Genomic DNA, 17151 nt, shown 5'->3' with positions numbered 1-17151 from the left:
AATTGAACTCAGATCCTCTGGAAGAGCAGCAAGTACTCTTAATGACTGAGGCATCTCTCCATCTCAGCCCTGATGTTTAAAAGCCATGTTGTATCCCAGTGCCTACTTGCTCTCCAGGTCAGATGTTCCTGGGCCAAAACATCTTACCTTTCTTTACCAGAAATTGGTACAACCTTATCTTCACTATCTGAGTGACAGGATGACTTAACTCTTACCGCAGTATTGAATTATGTTCTCTCCTTATATTCTAACAAGTCGTATTTCTCCTAAGTAAAAGCAACATCTCAATTTCTTTTTTTGTTTGTTTGTTTGTTTTTGTTTTTCGAGACAGGGTTTCTCTGTGTAGCCTTGGCTGTCCTGGACTCGCTTTGTAGACCAGGCTGGCCTCGAACTCACAGCGATCCGCCTGCCTCAGCCTCCTGAGCGCTGGGATTAAAGGCGTGCGCCACCACTGCGCCCCGCTACATCTCAATTTCTAAAGCAAGTCATTAGGACAAGACCTCGGGGGCCTGAAGACCCCCCTAACGCAAACACGGGCTCTCACCTTGATTCTCTGCCCTGTGTCATGGCCTCTAAACTGGAATGAGAAGAGTGCGTCCTGTGGGAAAGGTCAGGAGCAGAGGTCAAGGGCCTTAGTTGTAACATGTCCTCTTCATCTGCAGGAATGAGCCTGCTCAATCGGAGTGAAATGCACCTGATCCCATCTAATAGCTAATGAGGCCAAGGAGGCATTTTTTAAAAAATACATAACAGAATATAACTTAAGAAAGATGACACAAAGAATGAATCTAACCTCTGGCCATGGCTAGCATCCCTTCTAGCATTCATCATTAATCTATAGCCAATACTGAAATTTCAAATTTACTTCTTCAATGGAAAATGTAAACCAATGCCCAGCCTTCATAGCAAATACCTCACATTCTTTTACATGACTCTGTTTTTATTTTCTTCTACTTTTAAAGAACTAAATCTATGTTATAAAACAAAAAGTTGTTTCTGACTTAAATATCCATATGCTCATAGAGACTCTGGTTACTCGAGAGACTAGGGCAAGAGGAGGATCACAGGTTCAAATCCTGCCTGGGCTACAGAATAAGTTAAAGTCCAGAAAGGTTTAGGGGTATGGGGACAACTACCTGAGGGCCTTGAGATTATCTCTGTTGCCTGCATGTCAAAAATCAGTTCCTCCTCCACCTGCACGTGCAGAAGTACTTAAGTCAACTTCAAGATTGTTTGGTAGATTTGACCGTCATCAGGAGCTTTGCTCTGAATCACAAGGATAATTTTCTTCTCTACGTCAGGAAGCCTCTTCTCTCCTGCTTCAGAGGGCAAGGTAGCACTGTGAGGAGCTTTACATCACTTCCCTCAGGCAGTAAGAACTTCTTTTTGCCACCTCAGAAAAATTAAATTCGAGACAGTGATCCAGTAATAACCCAGACTTGACCTGGGCTGCTTAATATGCAAACTTTTCGCCTGCCCTGTAAAAACTTAAAAGTTCATGTCAGAGCCTCAAAGACAGACTCGGTCCCCCACCCCCACCCCACCCCATATACCACTTGGTTAAATCTGCTCTCTCTGCTTTCTACCATTGCCCGTCTCTTACATTGGCACATGGGGACAAGCGGCCCAACAGTGCCTGATGGGGCTCCCAGGGATGGGGCTTCTGCTCTCTACTTAAACCCAGGGGAAAAAATTATTGAAAAGGAAATTTTTATTTTAAAGGTTTATACGTGTCATTTTGTGGCATCACAGCCTTGACGACCCAAATGGACAGTGAACATGTTGAACATAAACTTTAACATCAAAGACAGTTTACCTAGTTAAAAATGTATGTAAGGACTGAGTCTGGAGACTGCAAGAAGTCACTGCAGAAGGAGCCCACTCCCGATTCTAGAACAGGCTACAAGGCTGGTACCTTCCCTGGGGCTACAGTGACATGTGAGGTACACCGGCCAACTAGGTTTAAGCTTGTAATTAAGCTCAAGGAAACACAAGCATTTCAAGTATGTCTAGGCCACCAGACCTTCACCTGTTTCCTGGAGCCATCTGGGGCACCTACTTTGCCCGGGGTGAAGAGCCAAAGGCCTCTCTTGCTATCCAGGATGGCATCTACTCCTTCCTGTTTCCTAGCCAGCTCCTCCCTGGACTATAGTATCAGACTCCGTCATCGGTGTTCACGATGCCCAGGCCACCAACCCACTTGCCTTTTCTCTTCATGCATGTTATGTCTCTTGGTCCCTTAGTTCTCTCTCTCCAACTTTCTACAGAGTAGGACTCTGCCTGCCTGCTCACCTGACTGTGCTCATAGCTAGCCACCTGTCCCAATGCCACAAAGTGTAGGTGGGTTCCCTGCTATGTGACTGGCTAGTGACAGCTGGCTGCTCGCCTTCTGTGCTTACTGCCTGGCTCAGAGTAACAGGGGGAAAAAAAAAAAGTCAACCTCACACCTCTGAGGGAGTAGAGGTGGCGCGCCAGATGAGAAGAACCAGTTTCCTCAAACTTGAGACAGCAATGAAAGCTGAAGAGGACCCGACCCAAACTCTGAAAAAAGCAGAGCAAGGAGGGACTCCCTGAGGAAGGGACAGAGAGCACAGCCAACAAGCATGGCAAAGGGTAGCCATTCTACGCCAGGAGCAGGAATGAGGAGGAGTCTGGAAGTGCCACCCTAGCAGTCAAGGGTCTGCAGCAAAACAGGAAGCAGCAGGTGGGCCTGAGACAGGCGTGGAAACAGTATAGGAAAGGCCAGAAGGGCATAAGGGGCCTCACCAACCTCGCCTGCCATCTTGCAGGGTGAGGAGGACGCAAGGTAGAAATGGGAGACAGAAAACCAGTGCATCAATGCAGGGGGGACGTGAGGCCAAGCGTAGCCAGCAGCCAAGGATTCGCACAGTGGAGACGGAGTTGAGGTTTGAAGTTTATAGTAGATTCTGTAAACTAGACACTGAAGGAAGGTTTCAAGTCTTAGGTTTAAAAGTTGTGTTGGGGGAGCCTGGCACAGTGAGGCCCGCCTTTGATCCCAGCAGCACTCAGGAGACAGAGGTAGGCTGATCTCTTGTGAGTTCAAGACCAGCCTGGTGTACAGAGCAAGTTTTAGGACACTGAGGGCTCTGTTATAGAGAGAAATCCTGTCTCAGAAAAAAAGGAAGGAAAGAAAAGAAAGTGGGGTGGGGGTATTGTTCCGTGTCAAAGTAACTGGCCCAGGTTTCATCCCCAGCACCAGGAAAAAAGGTGACAGGGATGCCAGAGGACCATCTGTCTAGAGGTCATTACCCAAGGTTAGAGAGATGGCTCAGCCATCAAGAGCAATTGCTGATCTTACAGAGGACCAAAGTTTGGTCCTCAGGCCCCACATTGGGAAGCTCACAACTGCCTAAACACCAGCCAGCTCCCGAGGGCACCCACATACACATGGGGTACACTTACACAGACACAGGCAGACATAAAAATAAATCTTTAAAGGGGGAAAAAAGTGCAAGCTAGTGAGGTGCTAAAAAGTCTGCAGAAAGCCTGAGCCAGGGTCTAGCATCCTAAAGGAGGTTGGTCTAGCAGGAAAGTCTACAAAAGCTTGCTCCAAAGAAATTGCTGAGTCAACAGTACACTGGGTCAAGGCTGTGGGGTTTGTTGTGACCTGTCTGAGGAATAGGCTCTGCTCTCTAACCCTAAGCAAGCAACCAAGACACGGTTTCATTTCTTATAAATTTATTACATAATATTATAATAATTATTATTAATAATAATAATATAAGAAACATAGATCTCTGTGGGGTGTATCACAACGTCAGGGTCAGGAGGGCCTCAGGACTGGAGCAGGGGGTGAAAGCCCCCCAGATGGAACTCCATACAAAAGGAGGGGTGAAGCAGAACTGACCCTGTAAAGTTAAAAACCCAAATTGAACAGAACCAAAAACCCACAGGTAAATGTGAGACTGTGTATGTGGCAGTCTGTTACAGTGACTGCTGCTGTGTGTGTGACCTGCTCTGTTGGTAAGAGGGTTAGTGGGTGTGTGACTCTGTGTCTAGGGGACGGGGTTGGTGGGCCATGGTGGGGCAGGTGGGCACAGACCGGCGTGCCAAGCCCCTGGGCCATGAAAACATCTGTTTTCTGTCTTTTTTATTTATTTATTTTATTTAAAAAAGCTAGAAATAGAAACAGAAACTTGTGAGTGACGTGGATGGAGCTTAGTTCAGACTCCAAACCCTATGTTTAAAAACGCCCCAGGGCCCCCCACCCCACAGGTCATTGCTGAGTGTGAGGAGTCACAGTAGGGGGGCCAGGGTACCCTCAGGAGTCTCTGCCTCTCTCCAAGGGCTGTTGTGGCCTGATTTTAATGGTCCCCACAATTCCCTTAGAAGCCCAAAGGGGGTACTGCCTGCAGGGGGCCCCTTGAGGCCTCCTAAAGCTAAAAGGATTCACCAAGAAACCCTGCTTAAGCTGGGTGAGGCTCAGGGAGAACAGGCTGAGAAAACAGCAGGACCCCAAGAGCAGGACAGCCTTTCTTTGGAGAAGACAGGGCACTTTCACAGGCACACACCCACGCATGCACCCTGCGCGAGCTTCCACAAACTCCCACCCATCCAGAACAACCCCTGGGGACCACTCCACAGTCAGGCACATACAGGGCACCCATGCGCTCATCCACACCCAGGTTTCACAAGCACACAGGCGGTGCACACACATGAGGCGCGCACACACACAGGGCAGGAATGGGGAGTCTTTGGGGGGTGTGAGGCAGGGAGGCTTCTCTGCTGTAGTTGCCCAAGAAGTGGGAAGGTTTAGACCCCTCCTTTGGGAGAGACCCTGTGAAGATGATGGCTGGAGTTGGGTTACCGGGGCCCAGCCCCAGGGCAATAATCTCCCAGGCCACCTGGCCCTGCTTGTGCCCAGCAGGCAATGCCTGCCACCCGTCCCCCTGAGCAGCACCTAAAGGGTGAGTGGGGCATACTATAGCTCAGCGAGGGAAGGGGGCTGAGCTGGGGTCCCCAGGGTGGGCTGCCAGGACCCTGGCTAACCCCAGGCCAGCTGGAGTGTCCCCTGCCCTGTATGGGGTGGCAGTGAGGGGCCGGAGATGGAAGACTGGGCGGCTGTGGCGGGACCAGCGAGAGGACTAGAGGGGAAGAGGGCGGGAACTGTTACGGACAGAGATATTTGTTCCTTTTCTCGTTCCAAATATAGAGTGGATTAAAATATGTAAAACAAGGGGCTCCTTGGCCCCCATCGAGAACCCCAATGTCTCCCCCCTCCCCCCGAGTCACCAAGGCGTGTCCTGACCTCGCATGCTGGACTAGGTTCCCCCTCTGGGAGAATTGGCCACCAGGAGCTGTGGAGGAGGTGGTAAGGCCAGAGCACCCTGCCCCAACCCCCTTCCACCCAGCCCCCCTGGTCCGCGCCCTTACTGTGTGCTGGGTGGGGTTCAGCGGCAGGGGAGGGCAACTAAGCAATGTACAGGGCAAGTCTCCAAGCAACAGCAAACAGGACGATTCATGCAACATTCCTGGCCCGGGCGCCGTGGTAGGGGGCGAGCCGAGCCTGCGGCCTGGAGTAGGGGTTGGGGGCCCTGCCGGCAGGGCGCAGCAGGAACGGGAGAGGGAGTGGGGCGTCAGCTGCCATCCAGCTGCCTGAGCGCACGCTCGATGTTCATGCGGTGACCAACGCGTGTGACGCCCAGCTCCACGAAGTCTTCCTTGGTGAGCGCCGGCAGGTGTGCGCCTTCGATCTCATGGTCCTCGAAGCGGTCTCGGTGCTCGCCTAAGTGGATGCTCTCCAGCCAGTCGCCCACATCGAACTTGCTCCAGAGCTGCAGGGGCTTCTGCTGGAATGGCCGACGCGGGCCGGGGCTGGGGCCAGAGCCGGGAGAAGGCGAGGGCAGCGGAGATGGTGAGGGGGAGCGGCTGCGCGCACTCACACTTCGCACCACGAAGCGCACTTCCTTGGGTTCGTGCGGGATGGAGAGGCTGGACGACTTGAGGATGGTGGGAGGCGTGAGGCCGAAGGGCCGCCCCGCGCCTCCCACGCCCGCCCCCAGCCCCTCCACCCGCTCCAGCGATGCGGGTTTCACTGGGCTCGGGGCTCGTCTCGCCACGGGGTACCGGCCGCTGGGCCGCACCGAGTAGGAGGCCCCTCCGCCCGGGCCCCCGGGGCTGCGCTGCGCTGAGATGGTGCTCAGCTCACCGAGGCTGCTGAAGAGCCTGCGGAGGGAGAGTGGGTGAGGGCCAGGTGAGGGGTGGAAAGTAAAGTCGGAGTGGACAGAGCAGGGCAGAGGCAAGAGAACTAGGGCTGGAGGAATATCCTGTGGTCACTCTTTTTTAAAAAACAAAAATGTCCTGGGCCAGTGCTTTGCTCTCGGGTGTTCTTACACTGGCTGGAATCTAAGGAAGTAAGACTGCTCCCCCACACTGCTCTCCATGGAGGCCCCAAAGGAAAATGTTTCTCGTGGACAAAAGCTGCTTGCCCCTCCCTGCCAGCCTCTAACTTAGTCTTCGGGCGTGAGTTCCAGCCACATAGGCTCTGGACTGTAAGATTTGACCAATAGCTTCGCCATACCCCACATAGAGCTCTGTTCTCTTGAGGAGACCCAGAGCAACCTAGGCCAGTTTTAGGGATGGCTGAGTCACTGTAAAGGCTGGCAGTGGCACAAGACTTAGCAGGTCCATGAACACTGGAGACAAACACCAGGCAGGGCTCACACCCATAAAAGGTATGAGGCAACAGCACACGGTTAAAAGGAAGACACACCCTCCCTGCACAGGAGAGCGCGCCACAGCAGCCAACAGTGACTACATGTGCTGCAGACAGGCAGCAGTAATGACAGGAATGCGGTAGCACACAGGCAGACACACAAGGCAGATGGTACCTCACTTCCCAGCCTCACCTAGCAGGATCCTGGACTTCCAGCTGTGCCGCAGTCTGCCTGGCTGAAGGGAGGCCCGCCTGAGGTGGCTGCTCTCAAGGAAGCCTACTCCCATAGCTTTCGTCCCCACCTCTACCCCTTGCTATGCCAAAGGATAGACTCAGTAGCATCAAAGCCCCCACATAGCCATGCAGAGCAGCCAGGGGCAGCCAGGCACAGCATGTGGACTGCAAGAGGCATGGGATGGGCATGCTCACTTACACAGCCGGCACTCGGGACCACCGCGCAGCTAGACAGAGCAGCCACATGCAGATGGGCAGGAGAGAGCAATGAGAGAGAGTGTTAGCAGGCCAGGCCCACAATGCCTTCAGTCACAACCACACAATGGGCAGCCAGGTTCAGGGACCCCTATGGGACACTCTATAGAGGTTGGAACTCAGAAGGTACTGGGGAAGAGAAAAATATCTAAGGTAGCCAAGATAGAAGGCATCTTGTTTGCCTGTCCTAGAGTAGCTCTCTGGTTCTCTCCTCTGTGTGGTGCAGACCATAAGTGTTGCTTAGCAGTGCCTCACAGTCTGATAGTCTCTCTTCTGTTTGGCCAGCCTCTCTCCAGCTGCCCTCTCATCCCCCAACAAGGCCTCCGTCTCTCAGGCTGGCCTAAGTTTCCGCCCACCTGGCACAGCATCGGCAGTACCTATCCCACACCAGCAGGAGTTCCCTCAGCACTTCTCTCTCCTTGTTATAGCTCAGCTCTGTGATATCCCCCCCACACCCCTAAAAGGTGTGTGCTTTGAAGGTATAGTGGTGGATCCAGTCACTGAGAGGTCACTGGATCATGAGGGCTCTGCCCTAATCAACAAATCAATGCACTGATGGGGGCTGGGTACGGTGGGTGGTGCGCACCTTTAATCCTAGCACTCAGGAGGCAGAGGCCAGGCCGATCTCTGTGAGTCTGAGGTAAGTGTGGTCTACATAGCAAGCTCCAGACCAGCCAAGGCTACATGTTGAGATTCTGTTCCCTCACCCAACACCCCCCAACACACACACACACAAGTCAGTAATATCACAACAACACATCGATGATTTCATAATTTGGTGGTCTTATTCCTTCCCCCTTTCTGCCCTTCTTTCTTCCTGGTGATTCACTGCACCGTCTCCCTTATGACGCTCTTGATAGCAATGCCCCCCCCCCCCCCCGAGCAACCATGGACTGAGAGCTCTGAAGCTACGGACCAAAATACATCTTTCCTGATCAAAGCGTGTTCCTGTAAGGTGAAGTCTGCCACAGAGAAGAAAAAGTTAACTAGCATGCTCCCCTCAAGCCACTTTCAACCCTTATCTTGATTAGTCCTTTCGCAGGAGACCTGGTTTTCCATCCCCTTCAGGGCCTTTCTCCTCAGCCTGTCCCTCTTGCTTCCTCCTAACTGCTTGGACCCAAGGCAGAACTTCTCGAAGTAGCCTCACAGCGCCCCTAACACAAAGACCCCAGGAACAATCTGAGGGGTATAGGAGGGAACTGGCAGACAGAAGAAACTTTCACTCCCACGGAACCTAGCCTTACGGAGCCATCTTGGCCTTGGGGCAAAGCGGGGTGGAGGCAGAGGTGAGATGGTGAGGTCCTGGGGGAAGTGGCCCTAGAAGCATAGTTGTGAGGTCAGACTGTGTCCACCCACAGAGTAAAACAAGGCCAGGAATGTCTACCCCCTCTGCTTCTTTTCTGAGTTCATGCTGACCCTAGCCTGGGTACCTGCATCACAGAATAGAACTGGGAGGGGTGGGGCACAAAACAGCATGGCAGTGCAATGGGGGAGGTTCTGGGTCTAAAAGGTCTAAGCTGAGCCAAGTATATACATATACACCTGTCTGGATGGCACCAAAGCTTCCTTTCCTGTCAGGAGTGACCTGGAGGCCTGGGCTGAGAGTAGCCTGGCTTCAGAGGTGCCCAGGATGCAGAAAACAAGTTTGTAGCCAGTGGGCTAGGAATACAGAGTCAGGTATATGCCTCAGAAGCCTCCACCAGTGTTGGTGATGTTGGGAGGCCTGGTGGAAAAGCCCAAGGAAGAGTTATGTACAGGAAGGCGTGTCAATTGTATCAGTGTTGGTTCCCCACCCTCCTCTTGGGAAGGAGCACTGCCCACATTGCCCCCAGGGCAGAAGCCCAGTCGTGTGCAAATGTGATGTAAGTGTTTGCAGGAAACTCTGCATACCCATCTCCGGCTCCTGGCACTATTAGCTGACTGACCAACCCCCCTTCTGTGTGCACAAGATGGTGCACACAGGATCTGCTACCCTCTAAAGGGCTCCTGGCTAGGGCATCCTCTAAGACGTTTATTTGAACTTGCCCCCAGGAACTCCCAGCCAGTGAGATCTGGCCTTTGCTCCAGGCAGTCACCAAGGCTGTAGGCAGGCTCCCTGGGATGACGTGTTTATCTGTTTCTTTGTAGGAACCCCTTCCTTTCCTCAGCATCCTCCTTCCTGGATGGCTTTTCGACCCCACCCCTCTCTCACAGTCTGTACTTTGTCATCTACCCCCAAGTCTTTGCTATGACAAGTAGGCTGAGGAAGGCCATATGTGAAGGCCCCCCGCTCAGTGTCTTCTGAGCTCAAGGTTTCTACTGGGATCTCAACACCTTTTAATATACAGGAAGGATGTCCAACCCTGGGGCCTTGGGCTCCTCTATCTTTTTATATTTGAGGAATGTCACCAATCCCTCACATTAACCCAGGTCTTCCTCCTCACCAGAGTCCAGGACACTCATAGTTTCAGGGTCTTTTACCATCCACCCTTCCTTTCTTCTCTTCCTCCTTTCTTCCCTTCTCTTTCTTATCCCCTTTCTCCCCCTCCCCATTTTAGAAGCCAGGCCTCACGCGCACCAGGCAAGCCCTTCGCCTCACGCTTCTCAGAAGGTTTCCCTGACTCCTGGAACCTGTCACAAACTCAGGAATCAACTCACACCGACAAAAAGATGTCACCCCACAAAAAGAACTCCATAGCATCTTCTTCTTGGGATTGCCTTACCTCTGTCAGTCCCTTGGGACCAACAGAAAAGGTTCATACTCAGGCCTAGCCTCTCACTTCAGGCCAACTGCCTTCGCACTCATGTGGGTCAGGGCTAGGCCTGCGGCCTTCACAACTTGGAGGCCTCGTTATGGGACAGTTCTCAGTAGGAACACAGACTAGGCAGGGCTCCAGCGTTTCTGCATGCGCCCCTCCCTGCCTCAGCCTGTACAACAATAACATGCCCAGTTGTCCCTGTGTCCCCCATGATTTTTCTGCTCCCTCACAGAATTTGGGGCTTTTGAGAATGCATCTGCATATGACCTGTGCTCTGCAAGGACACAATGCATCCTGTCCCCAGTATCCAACTGGTCTCAAGAACCTTCAAGTCTGACTGCCCCAGCACACAGGCTTTGTCTACACCCTTAACATGCAGGCAGAAACTATAGCAGACAGGGTAGGGCTTTGTAGAGCAACTTGATTGGAAAGTGTATCTCCTGTGAGATCTCAGCAGTGACCTCCACAGGTCTCAAGAACAGGGCACACTTTAACCACCCACACACAGGCATATGATAAAAATAAGAAAAAAAAAAAAAAAAAGCACTGAAAAGTACTATAGTAAATATTTGTAAAGGTATTTCACCAAGATGTTTAAAAAAAAAAAAAGTGAGGATCAGTTATAAAACTGAATCAGCTGGCATGAGAGCCCACACCTGTGATACCAGCACTTGGGCAGCAAAAGCAGGAGGATTTTAAACTTAAGGCCAAGTTGGGCTACACAGAGATTTCAGAACCAGCCTAAGCTACATGGAACGAATCTATCTCAGGTTGGTGAGAAGGCTCAGTTAATGAAGGCACTTGCAGCCAAGCCTGCTGGCCTGAATCAATCCCTGGTACCCACCAAATACAGAGAAAGTACTAACTCCTCTTTGACTTCCACATATGCACCATAAAGTGTGTACAATACACACACGCACGCGCACACACACACGCAACGCATGCACTCGTGCATACAATAAACATAAGAAAAGGAAAGATCCCAAGAGCCAAGGCAAAACAGCATTGCTGTAGGTTTCAATCTCATGTAAGATTCAAGTCCAAACACAACACCCAGAAGACCAGTGGAATCAGAGAGAGATGAGCCTGGTAAGTAAAACTCGGGAACCATGCACACACCAAAGCTGTGGTTCAAGGGTGTGACCTCTACCAGGACGACCCTAAGAAGGGCACAGTCACACCTAGGCATCAGAACTTCACATGCTTTGGACACTTCTCTAAGAGGAAAGCTCAACAGTGACTTTTATCCCAAAGTAAGACATGAATGCTAGATTCCAGCGCCCCCGCCCACTGGCTACAAGGCCAGAACTGAGGCGCAGCCCCAGGAGACATCAAAGTCGGGGTGTCCACAGAGACCAGACAAAAGACCAGGTCTGAAATAAGCTAGCTATACAGAAAGCCACAGGTGCACCATGCCTGTAGCCAGAAAAGAACGCACTGTGGCAGGCAGCAGGACACACTCCAGATGGCTGGCGTTTCACCCGGGTGTGATGATGCGATCGCTCACACTGAGGAGACAGAGGGAGGAGGATCAAAGCCAGCTCAGACTGCAAAGCAAGACCCTGTCTCCAAAACCAAAACCAAAAAAATAAAAAAATAAAAAATAAAAAATAAAAAACCCAAAGGTAGAAGAAAAGTGAGTGGGAACAGAACGGAATGATGAAGCAAAAGGAAAAACACAGGGTGCAAGGTGGCTGGGCTGACGAACACTCAGTGTAATTTATCACTTATATATGCAAGATGCAGTTAGCTGCTATACAGTACGCGTCTATCCCTGCAACGAGAAAGTACTGAGCACAAACTCAATGTGTCACCAGAAGGTACTATTGACAGCCAATAGATCTCTGCCCACCTGTCCTTCCATGAAATCCGCCTTAGGACCCCTTTTTAGATTTCAAATCATAGCGTGGCATTTGCGTTAAGCTTCTTCCTTATATTGAGGCCCTGCAGTGGGCTAGGCAATATGCTGTGTACCTTATGTGCCCTTAGCTTTCTCATCAAGAAAAGAGGCAGAAAGAGACAGAGGGGCTGGTGACGGGGACAATGACAAAGAAGGAAGAAAAGGAAGGAAAGGATCTGGGTGAGGTTGTACCAAGACACCTCTACCTTTGAGAATCCAGTTCTGTAGACAAGCCCAGGACCCCAGCCACTTGTTGCAACTCATCCATGCCCACTGTGCCCACTCGAACGGTGCCTTCGTCACAGCACTACTGAGCAGGGCTTTCAAATTTGACTCAGAGAAGAGGCCGAAAGGAAGAAGGCACAAGAACAGGACACCAGAAAGACAGGGAATGTCCCCGAACCTCTCAAGAGACGCAATGTGAGCGTCTCAAGCTCCCGTTCATCTTTTGGATCTTCAACGGAAAGAACACAAAATGGGCAGGCCCTTTGAATAAGACCTGAAGTCCTTAAGCTGCGCACTGCTCGCTACTTTGGGAACCCCGTCTTCTAACACTGGCAATGAAGGGCACCTAGGAAAAAAGGAGTGGGAAGTCATGGGGTGGCGTCCCACCCAAGCCCAGAATAGGAGAACCTTGGGGCAGAGGCAGAAGCAGACAAGAGGCTGGCCACGAGCTGGCTAGCTGTCACCAGAACCCATGCAGTCCACATGGGAGGGTCCCAGAGGGATCAAACCAGGGCTCTGGCAGCTTCTACCTACAAAATGCAGCAACCTTAGCAGCACCCAGACCGGTTCCGCACCTCCCCCAACCCCATCACCATTGGGGGAGGAGCAAACAGGACCAGGCAGGAAAGATAGGTGAAAGAAATAGGTGATTTCCAACTCTTTTTCAACGCATTGAAGGATCCTAAGAGGTGCCATAGCACAGATGTTTCTAGGGCAGAACATAAGAAATTTGTACCAAGTCCCTAAAGAAAAGGAACCAGTGTACTCTGGCCTGAAAAGAAAGCAAAGGCAGGAGGCTGCTCCACAGGAAGTGACACCAGTCATATGTGGTTTTCAGAAAGAACCAAAATGGAGCCATGGGGCAGCAGACACGGGGCCAAACAACTGCTAAGAGGGAAGGGACAGCTCCAGAGCACAGCGTAAGAAGATCCTTAACTAAGGCCGCGGCAGCTTGAGTTGGATGGAGGCCAGAGGTGAGAGACGAAGGATGCGAGCCTGTAGCAAGTCCTGGGAGGTCTCATGACGCACCTGGGTCTCCTAGGTACCCAGGCCCACTGCCTGCCCCAAAAGGGATGCCGAGAGCAGCTATACTAAAGAGCCCCTCTATCTCAGACCGCAAAGCAAAACCAGACAAAGATGAAAAAGGTGGGAAAGGCGAGCCGTGCCATGGACAGGTGAGAGATGGGACAGAATGAGGAAGAACAGAGGGAAATCTATAGATGAACAAAAGGAACAGAGGACAGGGGGACCGGCCCCTCCCCACATCACCCTGCTCACCGAGCTGCTGCAATGGGTGACTTCTTAGCAGGGTCCAGCAGGCTGCCCAGGCCACCAACTGGTTCCTCCCCCAAGGAGCGTGTGTCTTTATTCAGCTGCTGCAGGCGGGAACTGAGCTCGCTGATCACAGTTGGTTTGTCATCTTCAGGCCCGGGGAGCCCCCGACTCTCCACGGGGTCCCCCCATAGCTTGGACCTTCTCTGGAAGAGGTAGCGAGGGCGGGCAGGCCCAACAGCAGAAGCCAACCCAGTAGAGGCAGCATGGTGCTGCTGGGCCATGAGCTCACTGTCCGAGGATTGCTTCAGCAGAGGGTCCCTGAAGGTCACCGGCCCCTTCCCCAGCGGGGACTTGAGCTTGGGCTTGGGAGGCACTGGTGGCTTCTCGAGTAGAAAAGTGTGTCCATCGGCAAAGGAGGTGTGGGTGTCAGTGAGTTCCCCACTCTCCGAGCTCAGAGTGGACATGCTGGACACTGTGGAAATGGTGCTTGTGGTCTCCAGATGGGGATCGCTGGAGCTTCGAGTGTCCGCCTCCTCTACTCCAGAGTCAGCTGCAGACTCAGGGGCAGGGGGCAGCTCGCTGCTGGGCTTCCCTGAGGCCGGGCTGGGTACCGTGGTGGGCAAGGGGCCCGGTCCAGGAGGTGGGGTGGACAGCAGGATCCCATTGGCAAACTCTTCAGGGGGTGGCACTAGCCCAATGCGGGCCAGCTCCTCCCTGGTCTCCTCGTCGCTGGAGGACAGCTGAGCAGGTGGCAGGTTCACAGCAAATACCAGCTCTGGCTCTTCCTCTGAGCTGCCTTGGCCTGGCCCGGGATCTGCTGGGATGCTGCCAGGGGGCTGGGCCCGGGGACTTGGCATGGGCTCCGCCACAGCTGTTGCCTGCATGGGGGCTGGGGCCAGCTCCGGGGTACCGGGGCGCTCCTCTTCAGCTCCCAGCCTGCTGGGCTCCTGTCCATTGCTGGTGGCATGTACAACAATGAGGCCAGCTGGCCGCTGCAAGGATGTGTCCAAGACGCTGAGGATCATGGATTTCTTGTCCTCCGGTGACTTCCGCTCTTCCCGAGGGGGCTTCTCTGCCTCTCTACGAGCAGGCACTGGAATCCAGGCCGGGCTCCGAGGGGAGAAGGCTGGGGAGGCCAAAGGCCCTCGCTCGGAGTCTCTGGTTTGCACATCCACGAAGAGGGGCCCAGGGCGGTCAGCATCAGGGCTGTGCACAGGTGTAGGGGACCGGGAAGGTGTTTGCGAAGCCAGAGCCCGCTCTCGGGCAGCCAGAGCAAGAGCTAAGGGTGAGCTAGGATCTAAGGGTTTGCCAGTGAGAGGGTGGATGAAAGTGGAGCCTGAGGGCCCAAGGCTGGGGCCACTGACCAATGGCTTCAGAGCAGAGACAGGGGAGGGGAGCAGCAAATCTCGGCCAGTGGTGGGGCCTGTCCCCAGGAGGCGCTCATCAATGGAGCGGGAGGGCTGTAGGGATGGCAGATCCGCGCTGGGAGGGCTGCCCTCGATGGCACCCACAGACAGGAACACAGTAGACCGGCGTCTCTCCTCCAGGCGCCGCTCCTTGCCGGGGCCAGGGCCGGGGCCGCCAAAGGTGAGCCCCAGGCCTTCTCCGGAGCCGTAGTCAAGGCCACCCGGCCGGGGCCCTCGGTGCGTCGGGGACGGTTCTCGTGCAAAGCTTCCACCTACTGGGCCTGGGCTGCCCACGGCTAGGGCTGCGCGCTCCTGAGCGTCCTCCACCTGAAGCTGCTTCACCAGCGGGCTCTTGCGGCGCTGTGGTTTCGACGGAGCAAAGAGGCTGGCACTGAAGGCGCCCAGGTTGGCATAGGGACTATCAGGGCCTGACGGCCGAGGCCGACGCTTAGGGCGCTCAGGCGGTGTGGCTGATGGTGCAGGCCGGGGAACATCGCCCACCTCTGGTGCCGAGTCTTGCAAGATGATCATGGAGCGCGCGCGCTTCTGACGCTCTGGGTAGGGCAGCGGGCCTAGAGGCGTGCCAGAATCATACAGGCCAGCGGCCCCCGCACCCAGGCGAGCCTCTAGGCCTGGCTTGAAGCTGGAGCGCACAGTGTCATAGGCCCGCCCTGGCGGTGGCGGCGGTGAGAAGGTCGGGGGCGGCCCAGAGTCGAAGTAGTAGGGCGCGGGTGGGGGTGGCGGGGCGGTCTGCGGTGGGGGCGGAATGCCACGGCCTTCACGTGCTGTGTCCTGCATTGATGTGCTGCGTGGAAAGCGCCCTTCCAATAGGGATGCCAGCTTCTCATCCTCCCCTGGGGATGGAGGAGCCAGGTAAGTCTGGCAAGGACGTTGGCCACTGAAAGGCCTCTCTGGACCCAGAGCCAATGGCTAGTCCTATCTTGCCTCCTCCCCCCAGAGTAGCCACAGCCCCACCAAGGAAGATGGGACCCAGACCCATGAAAGGCCAAGGGAGAGAGCAAGTGCTCTAAGCAGGACGGGAACACACACACACACACACACACACACACACACACACACACACACACACACTTCCATGCCAAGTCCTGTGCAGGCAGGGAAAGCTCTGATGAAGGGTCCAGGAGGAACCCCCACACACACACCCACGGTGTAGAGGGCTGTTCCAGCAGAGCATCTGGGACAGGACCCAAACTCTGACTGCCTGGACTGAGGCCAAGATCTCCTCAACCCCGGTGGGTATGGGGCAGTCCATGAGAAGACACCAGAAGGGTATAGGTAGCCCCCCCCCCACCCTAGAGCCGTTGGAGAGCACCTAAGGGTTGGTTAGGGGTTTCCCACGCAAGGATGAGCAAAGCAACTCAGAAACATTCAAGGAGCAGTCAACAGAAACCCTGATGGCAACCAGAGATGAGAAGAGAAGTGGTCAGAAGGGACACTTCCTATCATATGCTCAAAGCCAGAAGTCAATGAGGAACACAGGGTAGCAGTAATGGACCCGTGCATCTGGAAGACCTGGCACCGACGGCCAGAGGAGGAGGAGGCTGGGAAATAAGCCTCAGTGGTTCCTTGGAGATATACTCACGGACAGGCCTGCCGGATACTAGGAAGACGGTATCCTCGCCAGAGGCTAACATCTAGAAAGCCTGAGTAGGCCGATGGAAAGAAGAGTGGATGGGTACGCTAAGCTGAAATCGAAGGGCAAACACCCAGGGCATGCTCCAGCGTTACCCCCATCTTGTGTTACCCCAAGGCAAGGTGTGAGCCCCATCTGGGCATGTCTCATGGGGTCGGTCACTAAAAACAAACCCCATGCTCTCGTCTAGAGGTGTCACTAGGCTAGATCCTTACAGAAGCCTCCTGTATCATCTCAGACACAATAGAGACAATCCCCCCACCCCCGCCCCACGCAGAGCTCTATACAGTGAGGCTCGGAAGCACGAGGCACCCCGACCTAAGAAGACAGACAGGCTTGGTAGTGGCGCGCTACGTCTCTGGCTCCGTTGCCTCAGGACTAACCAGGGTTGGTTTGTTGCAAACTTGGCCTTGAATTCCAGCTTCCTACATACAAGTCACCTCTGGGAGTCTGCTTCATCACAGGACCTTACTTTCCCTGTCACAGGGTTATTTACAGTTTACAACTCACAGCTGCAGGTAACAACACCAAAAGAAGATGCCCGAGGTCATCCCTGGTATCTCAAGGTCTGCCTAGCTGACCTTGGGCCCTCCTCTTGATGCCGTTCCTGCACAGCACACAAGCATGTCCTGAACATCCCCAAGCCCGTGTGCCAGGTGGAGCTATGTAGGAAGAACTCACATAGACCTCAAGGTTACAGCAGGTAGGAATGATGGATGACAATGAAAGAGGGGGTGGAATTTAATACAAATGGCATGGTAGGTTCTGCCTGAAGGTTTTAAAAAGAT

General features: G+C 53.6%; 1 protein-coding gene across 5 annotated transcripts in view; it reads right to left on the bottom strand.

The window, feature by feature from the left end:
* Positions 1-3732: 3732 nt before the first annotated feature.
* Shank3 (SH3 and multiple ankyrin repeat domains 3) overlaps positions 3733-17151 on the bottom strand; it is a 60803-nt gene continuing 47384 nt past the window's right edge. For 2 of the 5 annotated variants that reach the window (XM_051160213.1, XM_051160214.1), the window contains 2 exons: positions 13307-15563; positions 3733-6186 (listed from right to left, as the gene is read on the bottom strand). In XM_051160213.1, the coding sequence (XP_051016170.1) occupies positions 5598-6186; positions 13307-15563 (2846 nt within the window). In that variant the 3' untranslated portion in view covers positions 3733-5597. Of the gene's footprint in view, positions 6187-6975; positions 7138-13306; positions 15564-17151 lie in introns of those variants that run through there. The other 3 variants (XM_051160217.1, XM_051160216.1, XM_051160215.1) reach the window with 3 other exon arrangements.

Source organism: Acomys russatus, chromosome 17 (assembly GCF_903995435.1).
Source record: "Acomys russatus chromosome 17, mAcoRus1.1, whole genome shotgun sequence".
Taxonomy (NCBI): domain Eukaryota; kingdom Metazoa; phylum Chordata; class Mammalia; order Rodentia; family Muridae; genus Acomys; species Acomys russatus.
Note: the sequence above shows the minus strand (reverse complement) of the source record. Positions and strands in the feature narration are given on the sequence as shown.